We start from the raw sequence: 20071 nt of genomic DNA, 5'->3' as shown, positions 1-20071 counted from the left end.
AATGACCCCAAGATCTCTTTCTTGAGTGGTAACAGCTAATTTAGACCCCATCATTGTATACGTATAATTAGGATTATGTTTTGCACTGTGCATTACTTTGCATTTATCAACATTAAATTTCATCTGCCATTTTGTTGTCAAGTCACCCCGTTTTGTGAAATCTTTTTGTAGCTCTTCGTGGTCTGCCGGGGATTTAACTATCTTGAGTAGTTTTGTATCATCTGCAAATTTTCCACCTCACTGTTTACCCCTTTTTCCAGATTGTTTATTAATATGTTAAATAGAACTGGGCCCTGTACAGATCCCTGGGGGACACCATTATTTACCTCTCTCCATTCTGAAAACTGACCATTTATTCCTACTCTATGTTTCCTGTCGTTAACCAGTTATCAATTCATGAGAGAATCTTTCCTCTTATCCCATGACTGCTTATTTTGCTTAAGAGACTTGGTGAGAGACCTTGTCAAAGGCCTTCTGAAAATCTAAATACACTATATCCACTGGATCTCCTTTGTCCGCATGCTTGTTGACCCCCTCAAAGAATTCTAGTAGATTGATGAGGCATGATTTCCCTTCACAAAAACCATATTGACTATTTCACAACAAATTATGTTAATCTATGTGTCTGACAGTTTTATTCTTTATGATAGTATCAACCAATTTGCCCGGTACTGAAGTGAGGCTTACTGGCCTGTAGGTCACCTCTAGAGACTTTTTAAAAACTTGGTGTCATATCCTCAAGTTATATCCTCAAGCTATCCTCAAGTCATTTGGTACAGAAGCTGATTTAAATGATAGGTTACAGATGAACATAAAAACATAAGAACAGCTGTACTGGGTCAGACCAAAGGTCCATCTAGCTCAGTATCCTGTTGTCATAAACCAGATGGTTAAGGGTTAATGTCTCTTTAGCCTGTAAAGGGTTAAGAAGCTCAGTAAACCTGGCTGGCACCTGACCAGAGGACCAATCGGGGGACAAGATACTTTCAAATCTTGGTGGAGGGAAGTCTTTGTTTGTGCTGTTTGTTTTGTTAATTGATTGCTCTTGGGGCTAAGAGAGACCAGACGTGCACCCCAGGTTTCTCCAATCTTTCTGAAACAGTCTCTCATGTTCAAAATAGTAAGTACTAGCTAGAAAAGGTGGATTAGTCTTATGTTTGTTTTCCTAACTTGTGAATGTGTATAACTTGGAATATCAGGCTAGTGGGGAGGGAGTCCGTCTAGGCTATATGAATCTGACTACCCTGTAACATTTTCCATCCTGATTTTACAGAGATAATTTTTACTTTTTTTTTTCTTTAATTAAAGCTTTCTTTTTTAAGAACCTGATAGATTTTTTCCCCCTTTAAGACCCAAGGGGATTGGGTCTGAACTCACCAGGGACTGGTGGGGGGAAAGGAGGAGGGAGAAGGTTAATTCCTGTCTGTTTTAAGATCCAAGGAGTTTGGATCAGCGTAGCCTCTCAGGGTAACCCAGGGAGCGGAAAGTCTGGGAGGGGGAAAGGAGGGGGGATGGTTTATTTCTCCTGGTTTTAAGACCCAAGGAGAGTAGTATAAGGGCCCTACCATCAATCAAACCCTAACCCCGCCCCTAACCCCGCCCCTTGACCCCTCTAGTCCCTCCCACCTGTCACCGGAAGTCCCACCCTATGGGGGTATTACTTCCGGGGTCAAGATGGCCACATGACCGGAAGCAAAGTGGGTCATGTGACCCCTCTAAGAACTCCTCCCACCACCCTCTACCAATCAGGAGGGGTTTCCTCCCGAAAGGACCACCCCAAGAGGAGATTTGACCAATCAGGGCAACTTCCGGGGGCGGGTGACCTATCTAGAAGTGGGTCATGTGACCCCTCTAAGAACTCCTCCCACCACCCTCTACCAATCAGGAGGGGTTTCCTCCCAAAAGGACCACCCCAAAAGGAGATTTGACCAATCAGGGCAACTTCCGGGGGCGGGTGACCTATCTAGAAGTGGGTCATGTGACCCCTCTAAGAACTCCTCCCACCACCCTCTACCAATCAGGAGGGGTTTCCTCCCGAAAGGACCACCCCGAGAGGAGATTTGACCAATCAGGGCGACTTCCGGGGGTGGATGACCCCGTCTAGAAGAGGGTCATGTGACCCCTCTAAGAACTCCTCCCACCACCCTCTACCAATCAGGAGGGGTTTCCTCCCGAAAGGACCACCCCGAGAGGAGATTTTGACCAACCGGGGTGACCCCTCTAAGAACTCCTCCCAAGGCCCTCCGCCAACCCGAGTGCAGCACCAATACCCCATAAGTACCAGCGCCGAACAGAGGAGGCCATTTTTCTTACCAAGGACACGTGTTTTAGAAAGCGTGGAAAGGCTGCTCAGAGGAAAACATGGACTCCTTTACCACCCCCGTTAGAGCTTCGGACTTTGTTTTACCCCCGAGAGTCTTTGACCGTCCACGGAGAAAACGTTACATCAGCGACAGTTCTGAGGAGGAGGTTGTGACTGCGGGGAGCCCTTTGGCCCAGCCGTTGTTGGATACGCCGGAATCCGACCCCGAAACTCTTGTGAGACATCCCAAAGAGCCTGATGACCTCTCTTTGTCCACCCCCTCAGATCGCCGCTTGGGAGAGTCACCGGTGGACAAGGCAAATGGAAAAGATGGCACTCAGGTAAATGAACGATTAAGAAATGGCGGTAGAGGAGGGGGTGGGTAATGAAGCTAGGAACCAGGGGTTTGCGTAAATTAAAAAAAAAACCCAGCAGCTGGGGTACTTACTCTGTTTCTTTTTGTGAAAATCTTTCAGGAGCTCGACGATGCCTTTCTAGAGGACCCAGAGCCCCTGGACAGCGTTGCATCAAGCAGTGAAGATGAACCGGGCCCACCATGTTTTTGCTCAACACCAATACAAATTGTTGAAGAGGGCTCCGAGGATGATGGGTTTGAAGAGTTTAGGAGGAGGCTAGGCATAGAACTGTCCGAGCCAGTGCCACGTCGTGAGCGTAAAAAAGTTATGCGGATTATTGTACGCGTTGCTGTTTATGCTGTCCTTAAACACTGCCTTAGGGAAAAGCTTTTTGAAGATTGTGAGGGCTGTGTCATTGATGCGCCAGCCCAACGGCACCATGACTGTGTGACTTGGACTTCAGTGGATATAAACTGCAAGCTCCGGGCCCTGTGTGCTGAGCTGTGTTTGGAAAGCTTACTAAACACTGTTATTGCCATAGGTTATGCTATGCAATGTCTGTGCCTAACCCAAGAACATTTAGCACAAGGGGTGACTTTGATAAATGCTGTGCAATTCAGTGGAGACCCTGACCGTGTTTTAAAGAAAATGACCAAGCCGGAAGATGCCTGCTTACAACGTTATATTGACCGTCTAGTTCGCACAAGAAGTTACAGAACCCTGCTTAAGAAAAAGAATATTTGTAAGAAATCTAAAAGGATTAAGTTAGAGAATGGTGAGGGTGCAAACATGCGATATAAAACTTGGCAGCTGTAAATTAAAAAAAAAAAGGGGGGTGGGTGGGTTTGTGACTATCTGTGTTTTGTTAGAAGGCTTTTGGCCCTTAAGTTTTAATAAAGCATCTTGGTTTGTTTTTAAGGAGTTGTATGTCTTTTTAAAATAAATAAATAGTTTTGTGAGAATTAGTTTTTGTGTTTGTGTGTGTGTGTGTGTGTGTGTAAAAGACATTCATTTATAGCAAAAAGCTGAAATGCATGTTGTGGGAGGGGAAAAAATCCTAAAAAACAAACAAACAGGATAGTTCAGACATGTTTGAGTATAATACAGTTGTTATGGAGAGCTGCTTTTACCAGCAGGACCAAATATTGGTTTTTTTCATCCCATGTCCCTAAGTGGCTCTCTCAGGGATTGAACTCCCAACCTTGGGTTTACCAAGCCATTACTTAAGCCACTGAGCTATCCTGCTTGTTGAAATAAATAGGTTTAAGCACACACCCCACCCTCACTGAATAGCCAGAATGTTTGCAATTACTTACCTTTGTTCCTGTAGGGTTACAATTGATTAGTGAGTTGGATGGTGAGTTCTGATTAATATGAAACGCTATTGGACAGTTTAAATGTAACCAGGGGTAATGGTGAAGCACTATTGGGCAGTTTAAAAGACCCAGGAGTTGGTGGAATGCTATTGGACAGTTTAAATGTAACCCCTGGGGTAAAGGTGGAGCACTATTGGGCAGTTTAAAAGACCCAGGAGTTGGTGGAATGCTATGAGTCATTCTTGCTAGAAAAACACCTCACCCCCAAACTTTAAGCATGAAAGAAACAACCCCAAGACATTAACTGATTTTGCAAAAGGGGACCCTGCACTTGGAAATGGGGTACTGTTTAACACTGTAAGAAAGCCACAAATGTATTTTAACTTACAGGGGTGGAGGAAGCCCTATTGTGTATATAGCATGGTTCCCACAACAGAGATACAAAAGGGTGTTCTGCAGAATCTATTATTTGAGAGCTGTGGTGATTAAATTAACCTGTTAGCAACTATGTTGAAACAATGGGGCTAAGAGGGTATAAAAACCTTAGGTATGCTGCAGTCTGTCCTTTTAACAGAAAATCTTTTTACATAACTGCTGGACTGCAAAAAGAGGTAAGCTTGCTGTCTCTAACTCTGAAACTACTGCCACTTTTTGCCCATGCTGTCTTTAGTAAATAATGGTGCCTATGCTTATTGCAGTGTGATCTGTTTTAGCATGGAACCAGTAACTTCAAACTGCATTTTACCACCAGGCCAAGGTAAAAACCATTTTAACTATAGTTAGCTTAATACTGTTAATTTTAAAAAAGTATAGGGATTTGGTGGTAATGCTAACATGTTTGCTTGTTTTTAACCTGAAGGCCCACACACACATGGGGGGAACCAGAACAATCATGTTCCAGCAACACTTTATCCCATAGTGAAAGGTAACTTTTTTTTACACAACTGGTTTTTAAAATGCATGTGGGGTTTTTGAAAAGTGTGTGGCTGCAAGCTTGATTTGGGATGGGGGTGGGGTGGGGTGGATTTGTGAAGGCATAGGTTTTTTACAAAAGTATTTGGTTTGTTTTAAACAGGTTTTTTTTTTGTTACTGTACATAATGTGGTGTGTGTTTAAAATGGGCTTTGAGGGGAAAGGCCCAAACTCATGGGCTTTTAAATGCAGAGGGGTAGGGTGGGCTGCAACTGGTTTTTAAATGCATGTGGGCTTTTGAAAAAGTGTGTGGCTGCAAGCTTGATTTGGGATGGGGGGGTGGGGGGGATTTGTGAAGGCATAGGTTTTTTACAAAAGTATTTGGTTTGTTTTAAACAGGTTTTTTTGTTACTGTACATAATGTGGTGTGTGTTTAAAATGGGCTTTGAGGGGGAAAGGCCCAAACTCATGGGCTTTTAAATGCAGAGGGGGTAGGGTGGGCTGCAACTGGTTTTTAAAATGCATGTGGGCTTTTGAAAAAGTGTGTGGCTGCAAGCTTGATTTGGGATGGGGGGGGGGGGTGGGGGGATTTGTGAAGGCATAGGTTTTTTACAAAAGTATTTGGTTTGTTTTAAACAGGTTTTTTTGTTACTGTACATAATGTGGTGTGTGTTTAAAAATGGTCTTTGAGGGGAAAAGACCCAAACTCATGGGCTTTTAAATGCAGAGGGGTAGGGGAGCTGCAACTGGTTTTTAAATGCATGTGGGCTTTTGAAAAGTGTGTGGCTGCAAGCTTGATTTGGGATGGGGGGGTGGGGGGGATTTGTGAAGGCATAGGTTTTTTACAAAAGTATTTGGTTTGTTTTAAACAGGTTTTTTTGTTACTGTACATAATGTGGTGTGTGTTTAAAATGGGCTTTGAGGGGAAAGGCCCAAACTCATGGGCTTTTAAATGCAGAGGGGTAGGGTGGGCTGCAACTGGTTTTTAAATGCATGTGGGCTTTTGAAAAGTGTGTGGCTGCAAGCTTGATTTGGGATGGGGGGGGTGGGGGGGATTTGTGAAGGCATAGGTTTTTTACAAAAGTATTTGGTTTGTTTTAAACAGGTTTTTTTGTTACTGTACATAATGTGGTGTGTGTTTAAAATGGGCTTTGAGGGGAAAGGCCCAAACTCATGGGCTTTTAAATGCAGAGGGGTAGGGTGGGCTGCAACTGGTTTTTAAATGCATGTGGGCTTTTGAAAAGTGTGTGGCTGCAAGCTTGATTTGGGATGGGGGGGGGTGGGGGGGATTTGTGAAGGCATAGGTTTTTTACAAAAGTATTTGGTTTGTTTTAAACAGGTTTTTTTGTTACTGTACATAATGTGGTGTGTGTTTAAAATGGGCTTTGAGGGGAAAGGCCCAAACTCATGGGCTTTTAAATGCAGAGGGGTAGGGTGGGGTGCAACTGGTTTTTAAATGCATGTGGGCTTTTGAAAAGTGTGTGGCTGCAAGCTTGATTTGGGATGGGGGGGGGGGATTTGTGAAAGCATAGGTTTTTTACAAAAGTATTTGGTTTGTTTTAAACAGGTTTTTTGTTACTGTACATAATGTGGTGTGTGTTTAAAAATGGGCTTTGAGGGGGAAAGGCCCAAACACATGGGCTTTTAAATGCAGAGGAGTGTGTGTGTGGGGGGGTGCAACTGGTTTTTAAAAGGCATGTGGGTTTTTGAAAAGTGTGTGTGTGGCTGCAAGCATGATTTGGTGTGTGTGTGGCTGCAAGCTTGATTTGGGATTGGGGGGGGGGATTTGTGAAAGCATAGGTTTTTTACAAAAGTATTTGGTTTGTTTTAAACAGGTTTTTTGTTACTGTACATAATGTGGTGTGTGTTTAAAAATGGGCTTTGAGGGGGAAAGGCCCAAACACATGGGCTTTTAAATGCAGAGGAGTGTGTGGAGGGGGTGCAACTGGTTTTTAAAAGGCATGTGGGTTTTTGAAAAGTGTGTGTGTGTGTGTGGCTGCAAGCATGATTTGGTGTGTGTGTGTTATAAAGCTGGGATGGGGGGGGGCAAGGGGGATTTGTGAAGGCATAAGTTTTTTTAAAAAGTATTTGGTTTTTACTGTGCATAATGGATTTTTAAAAAGCAGTTTTTGGTTTTTATTTTGCAAAATAAGATGTTTATTGTAGGGCCAGAAATGATTATTTTGTTGTAAAGCTATGATTTTTAAATAGAAAAACACCCTGCTGAATGAATATATATAATTTAAGTTTTACAAGATGGTTTTATGTGTTTGCTCCACAGTACTGTCAAAACATGACCAGAGGGAAAACAAACTCAAAAGAAAAAGAGAGGAGACAGCTGAAAAGGAAAATTCACCAGCATCAGTGACTGATGGACGGATGAAGCCTAGTAAATATATTTGGCTTATTGGTTTAGTTGTTCTATGAGGTTTTGTATTTTAAGTAAATACATAGGTGTGGGTGAGAGAGAGATGGTAAGGTTCAGGTTTTTTTTGTAACATGTGTTTTTTTTCCCCTCATAGGCATGGGCAACCTTTCTGAAAATACTGTAGTCAGCGCTACAAGGACACCTCCTCCAGAACCACCAAAGAAACTCAAAAGAAAAAGAGAGGAGACAACTGAAAAGGAAAATTTACCAGCATCAGTGACTGATGGACAGATGAAGCCCAGTAAATATATTTTGCTTATTGGTTTAGTTGTTCTATGAGGTTTTGTGTATTAAGTAAATACACAGGTGTGGGTGAGAGAGAGAGAGATGGTAAAATTCAGTTTTTTTTGTAAACTGTTATGGTTTCTTTCCCCTCATAGGCATGGGCAACCTTTCTGAAAATGCTGTAGTCAGCGCTACAAGCACACCTCCTCCAGAAGAACTACCAAAGAACCAAAAATCTGCTTTGAGACCTTTAACAACGCAAAACAGCACTGAAGTGCAGATGAAGCATCCGGGCAGCCCAGACCTCATATACGTGAAACCCAAGGACAAAACAAAAGACTCTGGTAAAAAGCAACCACACAAACACAACTCCAGTTGCTCAGCGGCTACAGCCACACCAAGCCCTGAGAAAACTGTGAGCGAAAATGCCCACATTCACAAACCCAGAGCACGCACTCTAGGGGTTCTGAAGGTGCGCAAACCTGGAGCATGTGATGTATGGGCTCCATATAAAAAACCATGGACTAGAAGCTTCTGCGATGCCAAGGTGTTGCAACCACACAAACACAATTCCAGTTCTTCAGCGGCCACCGCCACAGCAAGCCCTGAGAAAACTGTGAAAGAAAATGCCCACGTTCACAAACCCGGAGCATGCGCTCTAGGGGTTGTGAATAAAACACCGAGCACTGACAAAACATTCTCCCAAAACCATAAGCTCGCCACAGCTCCCCCAAGTTCTAGTGTTTGGGAAGAGTTTGATGCTTCCATCAGAAAAGTGATGGATGCTGTATCCTCGGGGAGTCTAAAAGAACGGCCTTCTAGAAAGACTTGGGAAAAATATGATGCTTTGTTCAGAGCAATGTTAAAAGACAGGAGGGCTGAAAAGGGTGTCTCTGAGCAGGCATGACTAGTCGTGGAAAGGGGCCTGGGTAAAAGGGGCACCCTCCAGAGTACACATCAGCTTATGTGTAAACAAAAGGGGGGACAGCGCTTGAGGGATAAACGGATGGCTGCCAAAAAGTTTCAGGCCAGGGTGGCTGTAAAAATCTTAAAAAGGGCTAAAGAGGTAATGAGGAAAAAAAAACAAAGAGAGATGCCTCCTACTGGAGGCTCTCAGACTGGCTTCTCTGAAAATGGGGAGATGGAATCAGACTCTGGTTTAGCAAATTCCCCAGAGGGCTCTCTAGACAGGCCCCATTCTACTTCCAATGACCCTCATGGAGGCTTCTCAGAGTTTGACTCCCAAATAGCATCTGATGTAGAAGATCCCTCTAATGATCCCATAGAGGAACCCCCAAGTAACCCCGAAAATGCAGAGGTGTATATGGAAAGAGTGAGAAGTTGGCAACATGAATTACCTAGATTTGGGGGGTCAGTATATTGTGAGGAATTTCGTTTTGTCAATCTTGAGCAAGTAAATTCAGCTCAGCAGGTTGTTGAAGCCATACACCAAGGAATACAGTTGGTGCTCGATGATGTTAATGGTAGGGTAGGCCCTGATGATTACGTTCAGTTACGTTTAGAGAGCCGTAATTTAGCTAACCCTTTGTTTTCAGTCAGAAGAACTAGGGATGAGCTATCTGCTGAGGATTTCTTAAATCAGACCTCAAAGCTGCTACAGAGCAATAGAGAGTTGCATCTCGATGGGACATTGCGCCTTGTTGTGACAGTTGTGAAAAACAGGGGTGGGGGTGCTCGTAGAGTTTTAAATTCTATCCTTAGTAGTCAAATTATTCATAAAAAAAGACAGTGTTTGGTAGACCTGACTTACACCGGTACCAATCTGTGTTTTGCTGGTGGCCTTTTGGCCGTCATGTCCGATCGTAAACCTACGGACACGGAATTGTTAGCGGAGGCGAGAAAGTTGCATGAGAAACTGGGGTGGTCAGATCAAAAAAAGATTCTGGTCAGTGACGTAGCAAAGTTTGAACAGCATTTAGGAGTGAACATACACGTGGTGCTTTATACGGAAAAAGGTGGCTGGGGCTTTTTTAAAACAGGAGGCCTCACGTACCCCAAGACTTATTTCATCCTGTTGCACGATGAGCATTACTATGGAGTTCTGGATGTGAAAAAGTTGTTTGGAGCGAAAAATTATTGTGAGTTTTGCCACACGGTGTACAGCCACGACCACTCTTGTAGGTATCGTTGCCGCCTCTGCTTGAGTGTAACGTGCTCAGACAGCGTGTGGCAAAACTCACAATAATTTTTCGCTCCAAACAACTTTTTCACATCCAGAACTCCATAGTAATGCTCATCGTGCAACAGGATGAAATAAGTCTTGGGGTACGTGAGGCCTCCTGTTTTAAAAAAGCCCCAGCCACCTTTTTCCGTATAAAGCACCACGTGTATGTTCACTCCTAAATGCTGTTCAAACTTTGCTACGTCACTGACCAGAATCTTTTTTTGATCTGACCACCCCAGTTTCTCATGCAACTTTCTCGCCTCCGCTAACAATTCCGTGTCCGTAGGTTTACGATCGGACATGACGGCCAAAAGGCCACCAGCAAAACACAGATTGGTACCGGTGTAAGTCAGGTCTACCAAACACTGTCTTTTTTTATGAATAATTTGACTACTAAGGATAGAATTTAAAACTCTACGAGCACCCCCACCCCTGTTTTTCACAACTGTCACAACAAGGCGCAATGTCCCATCGAGATGCAACTCTCTATTGCTCTGTAGCAGCTTTGAGGTCTGATTTAAGAAATCCTCAGCAGATAGCTCATCCCTAGTTCTTCTGACTGAAAACAAAGGGTTAGCTAAATTACGGCTCTCTAAACGTAACTGAACGTAATCATCAGGGCCTACCCTACCATTAACATCATCGAGCACCAACTGTATTCCTTGGTGTATGGCTTCAACAACCTGCTGAGCTGAATTTACTTGCTCAAGATTGACAAAACGAAATTCCTCACAATATACTGACCCCCCAAATCTAGGTAATTCATGTTGCCAACTTCTCACTCTTTCCATATACACCTCTGCATTTTCGGGGTTACTTGGGGGTTCCTCTATGGGATCATTAGAGGGATCTTCTACATCAGATGCTATTTGGGAGTCAAACTCTGAGAAGCCTCCATGAGGGTCATTGGAAGTAGAATGGGGCCTGTCTAGAGAGCCCTCTGGGGAATTTGCTAAACCAGAGTCTGATTCCATCTCCCCATTTTCAGAGAAGCCAGTCTGAGAGCCTCCAGTAGGAGGCATCTCTCTTTGTTTTTTTTTCCTCATTACCTCTTTAGCCCTTTTTAAGATTTTTACAGCCACCCTGGCCTGAAACTTTTTGGCAGCCATCCGTTTATCCCTCAAGCGCTGTCCCCCCTTTTGTTTACACATAAGCTGATGTGTACTCTGGAGGGTGCCCCTTTTACCCAGGCCCCTTTCCACGACTAGTCATGCCTGCTCAGAGACACCCTTTTCAGCCCTCCTGTCTTTTAACATTGCTCTGAACAAAGCATCATATTTTTCCCAAGTCTTTCTAGAAGGCCGTTCTTTTAGACTCCCCGAGGATACAGCATCCATCACTTTTCTGATGGAAGCATCAAACTCTTCCCAAACACTAGAACTTGGGGGAGCTGTGGCGAGCTTATGGTTTTGGGAGAATGTTTTGTCAGTGCTCGGTGTTTTATTCACAACCCCTAGAGCGCATGCTCCGGGTTTGTGAACGTGGGCATTTTCTTTCACAGTTTTCTCAGGGCTTGCTGTGGCGGTGGCCGCTGAAGAACTGGAATTGTGTTTGTGTGGTTGCAACACCTTGGCATCGCAGAAGCTTCTAGTCCATGGTTTTTTATATGGAGCCCATACATCACATGCTCCAGGTTTGCGCACCTTCAGAACCCCTAGAGTGCGTGCTCTGGGTTTGTGAATGTGGGCATTTTCGCTCACAGTTTTCTCAGGGCTTGGTGTGGCTGTAGCCGCTGAGCAACTGGAGTTGTGTTTGTGTGGTTGCTTTTTACCAGAGTCTTTTGTTTTGTCCTTGGGTTTCACGTATATGAGGTCTGGGCTGCCCGGATGCTTCATCTGCACTTCAGTGCTGTTTTGCGTTGTTAAAGGTCTCAAAGCAGATTTTTGGTTCTTTGGTAGTTCTTCTGGAGGAGGTGTGCTTGTAGCGCTGACTACAGCATTTTCAGAAAGGTTGCCCATGCCTATGAGGGGAAAGAAACCATAACAGTTTACAAAAAAAACTGAATTTTACCATCTCTCTCTCTCTCACCCACACCTGTGTATTTACTTAATACACAAAACCTCATAGAACAACTAAACCAATAAGCAAAATATATTTACTGGGCTTCATCTGTCCATCAGTCACTGATGCTGGTAAATTTTCCTTTTCAGTTGTCTCCTCTCTTTTTCTTTTGAGTTTCTTTGGTGGTTCTGGAGGAGGTGTCCTTGTAGCGCTGACTACAGTATTTTCAGAAAGGTTGCCCATGCCTATGAGGGGAAAAAAAAACACATGTTACAAAAAAAACCTGAACCTTACCATCTCTCTCTCACCCACACCTATGTATTTACTTAAAATACAAAACCTCATAGAACAACTAAACCAATAAGCCAAATATATTTACTAGGCTTCATCCGTCCATCAGTCACTGATGCTGGTGAATTTTCCTTTTCAGCTGTCTCCTCTCTTTTTCTTTTGAGTTTGTTTTCCCTCTGGTCATGTTTTGACAGTACTGTGGAGCAAACACATAAAACCATCTTGTAAAACTTAAATTATATATATTCATTCAGCAGGGTGTTTTTCTATTTAAAAATCATAGCTTTACAACAAAATAATCATTTCTGGCCCTACAATAAACATCTTATTTTGCAAAATAAAAACCAAAAACTGCTTTTTAAAAATCCATTATGCACAGTAAAAACCAAATACTTTTTAAAAAAACTTATGCCTTCACAAATCCCCCTTGCCCCCCCCATCCCAGCTTTATAACACACACACACCAAATCATGCTTGCAGCCACACACACACACACACTTTTCAAAAACCCACATGCCTTTTAAAAACCAGTTGCACCCCCTCCACACACTCCTCTGCATTTAAAAGCCCATGTGTTTGGGCCTTTCCCCCTCAAAGCCCATTTTTAAACACACACCACATTATGTACAGTAACAAAAAACCTGTTTAAAACAAACCAAATACTTTTGTAAAAAACCTATGCTTTCACAAATCCCCCCCCCCAATCCCAAATCAAGCTTGCAGCCACACACACACCAAATCATGCTTGCAGCCACACACACACTTTTCAAAAACCCACATGCCTTTTAAAAACCAGTTGCACCCCCCCACACACACACTCCTCTGCATTTAAAAGCCCATGTGTTTGGGCCTTTCCCCCTCAAAGCCCATTTTTAAACACACACCACATTATGTACAGTAACAAAAAACCTGTTTAAAACAAACCAAATACTTTTGTAAAAAACCTATGCTTTCACAAATCCCCCCCCCCCCTCCCAAATCAAGCTTGCAGCCACACACTTTTCAAAAGCCCACATGCATTTAAAAACCAGTTGCACCCCACCCTACCCCTCTGCATTTAAAAGCCCATGAGTTTGGGCCTTTCCCCTCAAAGCCCATTTTAAACACACACCACATTATGTACAGTAACAAAAAAACCTGTTTAAAACAAACCAAATACTTTTGTAAAAAACCTATGCCTTCACAAATCCCCCCCCCCCCCCCCATCCCAAATCAAGCTTGCAGCCACACACTTTTCAAAAGCCCACATGCATTTAAAAACCAGTTGCAGCCCACCCTACCCCTCTGCATTTAAAAGCCCATGAGTTTGGGCCTTTCCCCTCAAAGCCCATTTTAAACACACACCACATTATGTACAGTAACAAAAAAACCTGTTTAAAACAAACCAAATACTTTTGTAAAAAACCTATGCCTTCACAAATCCCCCCCACCCCCCCCATCCCAAATCAAGCTTGCAGCCACACACTTTTCAAAAGCCCACATGCATTTAAAAACCAGTTGCAGCCCACCCTACCCCTCTGCATTTAAAAGCCCATGAGTTTGGGCCTTTCCCCTCAAAGCCCATTTTAAACACACACCACATTATGTACAGTAACAAAAAAACCTGTTTAAAACAAACCAAATACTTTTGTAAAAAACCTATGCCTTCACAAATCCCCCCCACCCCCCCATCCCAAATCAAGCTTGCAGCCACACACTTTTCAAAAGCCCACATGCATTTAAAAACCAGTTGCAGCTCCCCTACCCCTCTGCATTTAAAAGCCCATGAGTTTGGGTCTTTTCCCCTCAAAGACCATTTTTAAACACACACCACATTATGTACAGTAACAAAAAAACCTGTTTAAAACAAACCAAATACTTTTGTAAAAAACCTATGCCTTCACAAATCCCCCCACCCACCCCCCCCATCCCAAATCAAGCTTGCAGCCACACACTTTTTCAAAAGCCCACATGCATTTTAAAAACCAGTTGCAGCCCACCCTACCCCCTCTGCATTTAAAAGCCCATGAGTTTGGGCCTTTCCCCCTCAAAGCCCATTTTAAACACACACCACATTATGTACAGTAACAAAAAAACCTGTTTAAAACAAACCAAATACTTTTGTAAAAAACCTATGCCTTCACAAATCCCCCCCACCCCCCCATCCCAAATCAAGCTTGCAGCCACACACTTTTTCAAAAGCCCACATGCATTTAAAAACCAGTTGCAGCCCACCCTACCCCTCTGCATTTAAAAGCCCATGAGTTTGGGCCTTTCCCCTCAAAGCCCATTTTAAACACACACCACATTATGTACAGTAACAAAAAAAAAACCTGTTTAAAACAAACCAAATACTTTTGTAAAAAACCTATGCCTTCACAAATCCACCCCACCCCACCCCCATCCCAAATCAAGCTTGCAGCCACACACTTTTCAAAAACCCCACATGCATTTTAAAAACCAGTTGTGTAAAAAAAGTTACCTTTCACTATGGGATAAAGTGTTGCTGGAACATGATTGTTCTGGTTCCCCCCATGTGTGTGTGGGCCTTCAGGTTAAAAACAAGCAAACATGTTAGCATTACCACCAAATCCCTATACTTTTTTAAAATTAACAGTATTAAGCTAACTATAGTTAAAATGGTTTTTACCTTGGCCTGGTGGTAAAATGCAGTTTGAAGTTACTGGTTCCATGCTAAAACAGATCACACTGCAATAAGCATAGGCACCATTATTTACTAAAGACAGCATGGGCAAAAAGTGGCAGTAGTTTCAGAGTTAGAGACAGCAAGCTTACCTCTTTTTGCAGTCCAGCAGTTATGTAAAAAGATTTTCTGTTAAAAGGACAGACTGCAGCATACCTAAGGTTTTTATACCCTCTTAGCCCCATTGTTTCAACATAGTTGCTAACAGGTTAATTTAATCACCACAGCTCTCAAATAATAGATTCTGCAGAACACCCTTTTGTATCTCTGTTGTGGGAACCATGCTATATACACAATAGGGCTTCCTCCACCCCTGTAAGTTAAAATACATTTGTGGCTTTCTTACAGTGTTAAACAGTACCCCATTTCCAAGTGCAGGGTCCCCTTTTGCAAAATCAGTTAATGTCTTGGGGTTGTTTCTTTCATGCTTAAAGTTTGGGGGTGAGGTGTTTTTCTAGCAAGAATGACTCATAGCATTCCACCAACTCCTGGGTCTTTTAAACTGCCCAATAGTGCTCCACCTTTACCCCAGGGGTTACATTTAAACTGTCCAATAGCATTCCACCAACTCCTGGGTCTTTTAAACTGCCCAATAGTGCTTCACCATTACCCCTGGTTACATTTAAACTGTCCAATAGCGTTTCATATTAATCAGAACTCACCATCCAACTCACTAATCAATTGTAACCCTACAGGAACAAAGGTAAGTAATTGCAAACATTCTGGCTATTCAGTGAGGGTGGGGTGTGTGCTTAAACCTATTTATTTCAACAAGCAGGATAGCTCAGTGGCTTAAGTAATGGCTTGGTAAACCCAAGGTTGGGAGTTCAATCCCTGAGAGAGCCACTTAGGGACATGGGATGAAAAAAACCAATATTTGGTCCTGCTGGTAAAAGCAGCTCTCCATAACAACTGTATTATACTCAAACATGTCTGAACTATCCTGTTTGTTTGTTTTTTAGGATTTTTTCCCCTCCCACAACATGCATTTCAGCTTTTTGCTATAAATGAATGTCTTTTACACACACACACACACACACACACACAAACACAAAAACTAATTCTCACAAAACTATTTATTTATTTTAAAAAGACATACAACTCCTTAAAAACAAACCAAGATGCTTTATTAAAACTTAAGGGCCAAAAGCCTTCTAACAAAACACAGATAGTCACAAACCCACCCACCCCCCTTTTTTTTTTTTAATTTACAGCTGCCAAGTTTTATATCGCATGTTTGCACCCTCACCATTCTCTAACTTAATCCTTTTAGATTTCTTACAAATATTCTTTTTCTTAAGCAGGGTTCTGTAACTTCTTGTGCGAACTAGACGGTCAATATAACGTTGTAAGCAGGCATCTTCCGGCTTGGTCATTTTCTTTAAAACACGGTCAGGGTCTCCACTGAATTGCACAGCATTTATCAAAGTCACCCCTTGTGCTAAATGTTCTTGGGTTAGGCACAGACATTGCATAGCATAACCTATGGCAATAACAGTGTTTAGTAAGCTTTCCAAACACAGCTCAGCACACAGGGCCCGGAGCTTGCAGTTTATATCCACTGAAGTCCAAGTCACACAGTCATGGTGCCGTTGGGCTGGCGCATCAATGACACAGCCCTCACAATCTTCAAAAAGCTTTTCCCTAAGGCAGTGTTTAAGGACAGCATAAACAGCAACGCGTACAATAATCCGCATAACTTTTTTACGCTCACGACGTGGCACTGGCTCGGACAGTTCTATGCCTAGCCTCCTCCTAAACTCTTCAAACCCATCATCCTCGGAGCCCTCTTCAACAATTTGTATTGGTGTTGAGCAAAAACATGGTGGGCCCGGTTCATCTTCACTGCTTGATGCAACGCTGTCCAGGGGCTCTGGGTCCTCTAGAAAGGCATCGTCGAGCTCCTGAAAGATTTTCACAAAAAGAAACAGAGTAAGTACCCCAGCTGCTGGGTTTTTTTTTTAATTTACGCAAACCCCTGGTTCCTAGCTTCATTACCCACCCCCTCCTCTACCGCCATTTCTTAATCGTTCATTTACCTGAGTGCCATCTTTTCCATTTGCCTTGTCCACCGGTGACTCTCCCAAGCGGCGATCTGAGGGGGTGGACAAAGAGAGGTCATCAGGCTCTTTGGGATGTCTCACAAGAGTTTCGGGGTCGGATTCCGGCGTATCCAACAACGGCTGGGCCAAAGGGCTCCCCGCAGTCACAACCTCCTCCTCAGAACTGTCGCTGATGTAACGTTTTCTCCGTGGACGGTCAAAGACTCTCGGGGGTAAAACAAAGTCCGAAGCTCTAACGGGGGTGGTAAAGGAGTCCATGTTTTCCTCTGAGCAGCCTTTCCACGCTTTCTAAAACACGTGTCCTTGGTAAGAAAAATGGCCTCCTCTGTTCGGCGCTGGTACTTATGGGGTATTGGTGCTGCACTCGGGTTGGCGGAGGGCCTTGGGAGGAGTTCTTAGAGGGGTCACCCCGGTTGGTCAAAATCTCCTCTCGGGGTGGTCCTTTCGGGAGGAAACCCCTCCTGATTGGTAGAGGGTGGTGGGAGGAGTTCTTAGAGGGGTCACATGACCCTCTTCTAGACGGGGTCATCCACCCCCGGAAGTCGCCCTGATTGGTCAAATCTCCTCTCGGGGTGGTCCTTTCGGGAGGAAACCCCTCCTGATTGGTAGAGGGTGGTGGGAGGAGTTCTTAGAGGGGTCACATGACCCACTTCTAGATAGGTCACCCGCCCCCGGAAGTTGCCCTGATTGGTCAAATCTCCTTTTGGGGTGGTCCTTTTGGGAGGAAACCCCTCCTGATTGGTAGAGGGTGGTGGGAGGAGTTCTTAGAGGGGTCACATGACCCACTTCTAGATAGGTCACCCGCCCCCGGAAGTTGCCCTGATTGGTCAAATCTCCTCTTGGGGTGGTCCTTTCGGGAGGAAACCCCTCCTGATTGGTAGAGGGTGGTGGGAGGAGTTCTTAGAGGGGTCACATGACCCACTTTGCTTCCGGTCATGTGGCCATCTTGACCCCGGAAGTAATACCCCCATAGGGTGGGACTTCCGGTGACAGGTGGGAGGGACTAGAGGGGTCAAGGGGCGGGGTTAGGGGCGGGGTTAGGGTTTGATTGATGGTAGGGCCCTTATACTACTAAGGAGTTTGGGTCTTGGGTTCCCCAAGTAAGGTTTTGAGGGAACAAAAAGTGTGCCAAGCACTATATTTTGGCTGGTGGCAGTGCTATCAGATCAAAGCTAGAAATTAAGCTTAGAAGTGTCCATGCAGGTCCCCACTTTTGGATGCTAAAGTTCAAACTGGGGGAAAAATACCTTGACACCTGTCTACTGACAGTGCCCAATGCCAGGTGCCCCAGAGACAGTGAACCTAACAAGTTCACCATTCCTTACCCATCATGGCTAATAGCCATTAATGGACTTAACCTCCATGAATTTATCTAGTTCTCTTTTAAACCCTGTTATAGTCCTAGCCCTCACAACCTCCTCAGGTAAGGAGTTCCACAAGTTGACTGTGCGCTGTGTGAAAAAGAAATTCCTTTTATTTGTTTTAAACTTGCTGCCTGTTAATTTCATTTCATGACCCCTAGTTCTTGTATTATGGGAAAAAGTAAATAACTTTTCCTTATTTACTTTCTCCACGTCATTCATAATTTTATATCATTCTATCATATCCCCCCTTAGTCTCCTCTCTTCCAACTGAAAAGTCCTAGCCTCTTTAATGACGGTTAGAAGTCCTGTAATTTCACATTTAAGTTCCTTCAGAACTTCTGGGTGAATACAATCTGGTCTTGGAGTCTTATTACTGTTTATTTTATCAATTTGTTCCAAAATCTCCTCTAATGACACCTCAATTTGGGACAGTTCCTCAGATCTGTCACCCAAAAAGAATGGCTCAGGTTTGGAATCTCCCTCACATCCTCAACAGTGAAGACCGATGAAAAAAATAAATTTAGTTTCTCCTCAATGGCCTTGTCATCTTTGAGTGCTCCTTTAGCATCTTGATTGTCCAGTGGCCCCACTGGTTGTTTAGCAGGCTTTCTGCTTCTGATTTATTTAAAAAAATTTTTGCTATTACTTTTGAAGTCTTTGGCTAGCTGTTCTTCAAATTCCTTTTTGGTCTTTCTAATTATATTTTTACACTTCATTTACCAGAGTTTATGCTCTTTTCTATTTTCCTCATTAGGATTTATCTTCCACTTCTTAAAGGATGTCTTTTTGCCTCTCACGACTTCTTTTACTTTGTTGTTTAACCATGATGAGTTTTTTTTTGTTTTCTTACTATGTTTTTTTTAAATTGAGGTATACATTAAAGTTGAGCCTGTATTATGGTGTCTTTAAAATTGCTGAACTAAGGAAGGGGAAACGCAGTTCAATTGACATACTTTATCTCTCACTTTCAATTGGTCAAAAAAGTCCAAGTGTAGCCCATAAGATTATTTTGTTAGCTATTATATCCTACTAATCCAGCCAGCAGCATCAATTAATGTGTTTCTTCTTCTGAAATTAATCCATTTTATTCTTATATTTTATCAGTATTCATTCCTTGGAATTTAGCATGTGTTGAGGCATATATTTCCTAATAATAAGTTTTGCTGAAATGCAAGAATCCTACCGGCCTGTAAGATCCGGTAAGATCTGCTATATATCAGAAAGTATAATCAGTAATGAATATGTCAGCATAAAAGCTGGCAACCTTTGACACAGATAAGAATGGTCCCTGAACTTTGGGGAACCAAAGGGAGGAACTATCCACATCACATCACAGGTTTATCCGGCATCTACAACCGGTTGGTAACTGCAGGGTACACCACAACTTGGAGGTCATCAAGAGAGCCTAGGCTGGCAGTTTTGGAATGAGATAATCTTTATTAATATATCTAGAAAGTAAGTGTCATCATCCACTAACCTATAGGAGAAGGGTACCCATAAATTTCTTAGGGTACAGAAATAAAATTTGGGTCTGAGTTACATAGGTCAGCATCCTATAAAAGAGAAGAAATATCAGGAGAAAGAATAAAGAGGCAGAATGAGTGGGTAGAAGCTGAAGAAGCAGAGACAAACCATAAAGAAGGTGGAAGGACTTAAAATTGTAGGCTACATCTATACTTAAAATATCACAGCAGAACACGTGCTGCACAGTTCTCCATCACTGTAGTTAATTCACCTCCCCAAGAGGGGGTCGATGGAAGAATTCTTCCATCAATGTAGCGCTGTCCGCACTGGGGGTTAGGTCAGCGTAGCTTTGGCTCTCAGGGGTGTGAATTTACCTCAGAGAGATGTCGCTATGCCAACGTAAGTTTTCAGTGTAAGGCAGCTTGTAGGCCCTAGTTCAGCAAAGCACAAACGCATGCGCTAAAGTTCCATTGATGCCACT

The 20071-nt window shown here is 43.3% G+C and overlaps 5 protein-coding genes across 7 annotated transcripts; 2 read left to right on the top strand and 3 right to left on the bottom strand.

The window, feature by feature from the left end:
• The first annotated feature begins 2018 nt into the window (after nt 1-2018).
• LOC115645071 lies at nt 2019-3474 on the top strand. Its single transcript, XM_030549473.1, has 2 exons — nt 2019-2643; nt 2779-3474. Exons 1-2 carry the CDS (start codon nt 2362-2364, stop codon nt 3472-3474), a joined length of 978 nt encoding a protein of 325 aa, XP_030405333.1. The 5' UTR covers nt 2019-2361.
• A 353-nt stretch (nt 3475-3827) lies between these two features.
• On the top strand, nt 3828-8604 carry LOC115647135. 2 transcript variants are annotated; one of them, XM_030553875.1, is made up of 5 exons: nt 3828-4731; nt 4834-4899; nt 7168-7275; nt 7409-7555; nt 7695-8604. In XM_030553875.1, exons 1-5 carry the CDS (start codon nt 4632-4634, stop codon nt 8444-8446), a joined length of 1173 nt encoding a protein of 390 aa, XP_030409735.1. In that variant the 5' UTR covers nt 3828-4631; the 3' UTR covers nt 8447-8604. The 2 variants fall into 2 exon arrangements, with proteins under 2 accessions (XP_030409735.1, XP_030409736.1); XM_030553876.1 differs by lacking the exon at nt 7409-7555.
• Nucleotides 8605-9633: 1029 nt separating this feature from the next.
• LOC115645070 lies at nt 9634-12419 on the bottom strand. Its single transcript, XM_030549472.1, has 2 exons — nt 12410-12419; nt 9634-10783 (listed from the first exon to the last, which is right to left on the bottom strand). The coding sequence occupies exon 2, from the start codon at nt 10768-10770 to the stop codon at nt 9634-9636; it is 1137 nt and encodes a 378-aa protein (XP_030405332.1). The 5' UTR covers nt 10771-10783; nt 12410-12419.
• LOC115647133 lies at nt 10783-15549 on the bottom strand. Of its 2 annotated transcripts, XM_030553873.1 has the most exons (5): nt 14646-15549; nt 14478-14543; nt 12105-12212; nt 11824-11970; nt 10783-11684 (listed from the first exon to the last, which is right to left on the bottom strand). In XM_030553873.1, the coding sequence occupies exons 1-5, from the start codon at nt 14743-14745 to the stop codon at nt 10933-10935; spliced, it is 1173 nt and encodes a 390-aa protein (XP_030409733.1). In that variant the 5' UTR covers nt 14746-15549; the 3' UTR covers nt 10783-10932. The 2 variants fall into 2 exon arrangements, with proteins under 2 accessions (XP_030409733.1, XP_030409734.1); XM_030553874.1 differs by lacking the exon at nt 11824-11970.
• Nucleotides 15550-15907: 358 nt separating this feature from the next.
• On the bottom strand, nt 15908-17363 carry LOC115645069. Its single transcript, XM_030549471.1, has 2 exons — nt 16739-17363; nt 15908-16603 (listed from the first exon to the last, which is right to left on the bottom strand). The coding sequence occupies exons 1-2, from the start codon at nt 17018-17020 to the stop codon at nt 15908-15910; spliced, it is 978 nt and encodes a 325-aa protein (XP_030405331.1). The 5' UTR covers nt 17021-17363.
• Nucleotides 17364-20071: the final 2708 nt, after the last annotated feature.

This window comes from Gopherus evgoodei, chromosome 2, assembly GCF_007399415.2.
Source record: "Gopherus evgoodei ecotype Sinaloan lineage chromosome 2, rGopEvg1_v1.p, whole genome shotgun sequence".
In the NCBI taxonomy this organism is placed as follows: Eukaryota; Metazoa; Chordata; order Testudines; family Testudinidae; genus Gopherus; species Gopherus evgoodei.
The sequence above is the reverse complement of the archived record's forward strand: the minus strand, read 5'-3'. Positions and strand labels throughout refer to the sequence as shown.

Coding starts and splice junctions, on each gene's coding strand:
- LOC115645071 (XM_030549473.1), top strand. CDS start 2,362: ATGGACTCCTTTACCACCCCCGTTAGAGCTTCGGACTTTGTTTTACCC. Junction 2,644..2,778: donor ATGGAAAAGATGGCACTCAG/GTAAATGAACGA, acceptor AAAATCTTTCAG/GAGCTCGACGATGCCTTTCT.
- LOC115647135 (XM_030553875.1), top strand. CDS start 4,632: ATGCTGTCTTTAGTAAATAATGGTGCCTATGCTTATTGCAGTGTGATC. Junction 4,732..4,833: donor CATTTTACCACCAGGCCAAG/GTAAAAACCATT, acceptor TTTAACCTGAAG/GCCCACACACACATGGGGGG. Junction 7,276..7,408: donor TGATGGACGGATGAAGCCTA/GTAAATATATTT, acceptor TTCCCCTCATAG/GCATGGGCAACCTTTCTGAA.
- LOC115645070 (XM_030549472.1), bottom strand. CDS start 10,770: ATGAGGAAAAAAAAACAAAGAGAGATGCCTCCTACTGGAGGCTCTCAG.
- LOC115647133 (XM_030553873.1), bottom strand. CDS start 14,745: ATGCTGTCTTTAGTAAATAATGGTGCCTATGCTTATTGCAGTGTGATC. Junction 14,544..14,645: donor CATTTTACCACCAGGCCAAG/GTAAAAACCATT, acceptor TTTAACCTGAAG/GCCCACACACACATGGGGGG. Junction 12,213..14,477: donor ACTTTATCCCATAGTGAAAG/GTAACTTTTTTT, acceptor TTTGCTCCACAG/TACTGTCAAAACATGACCAG.
- LOC115645069 (XM_030549471.1), bottom strand. CDS start 17,020: ATGGACTCCTTTACCACCCCCGTTAGAGCTTCGGACTTTGTTTTACCC. Junction 16,604..16,738: donor ATGGAAAAGATGGCACTCAG/GTAAATGAACGA, acceptor AAAATCTTTCAG/GAGCTCGACGATGCCTTTCT.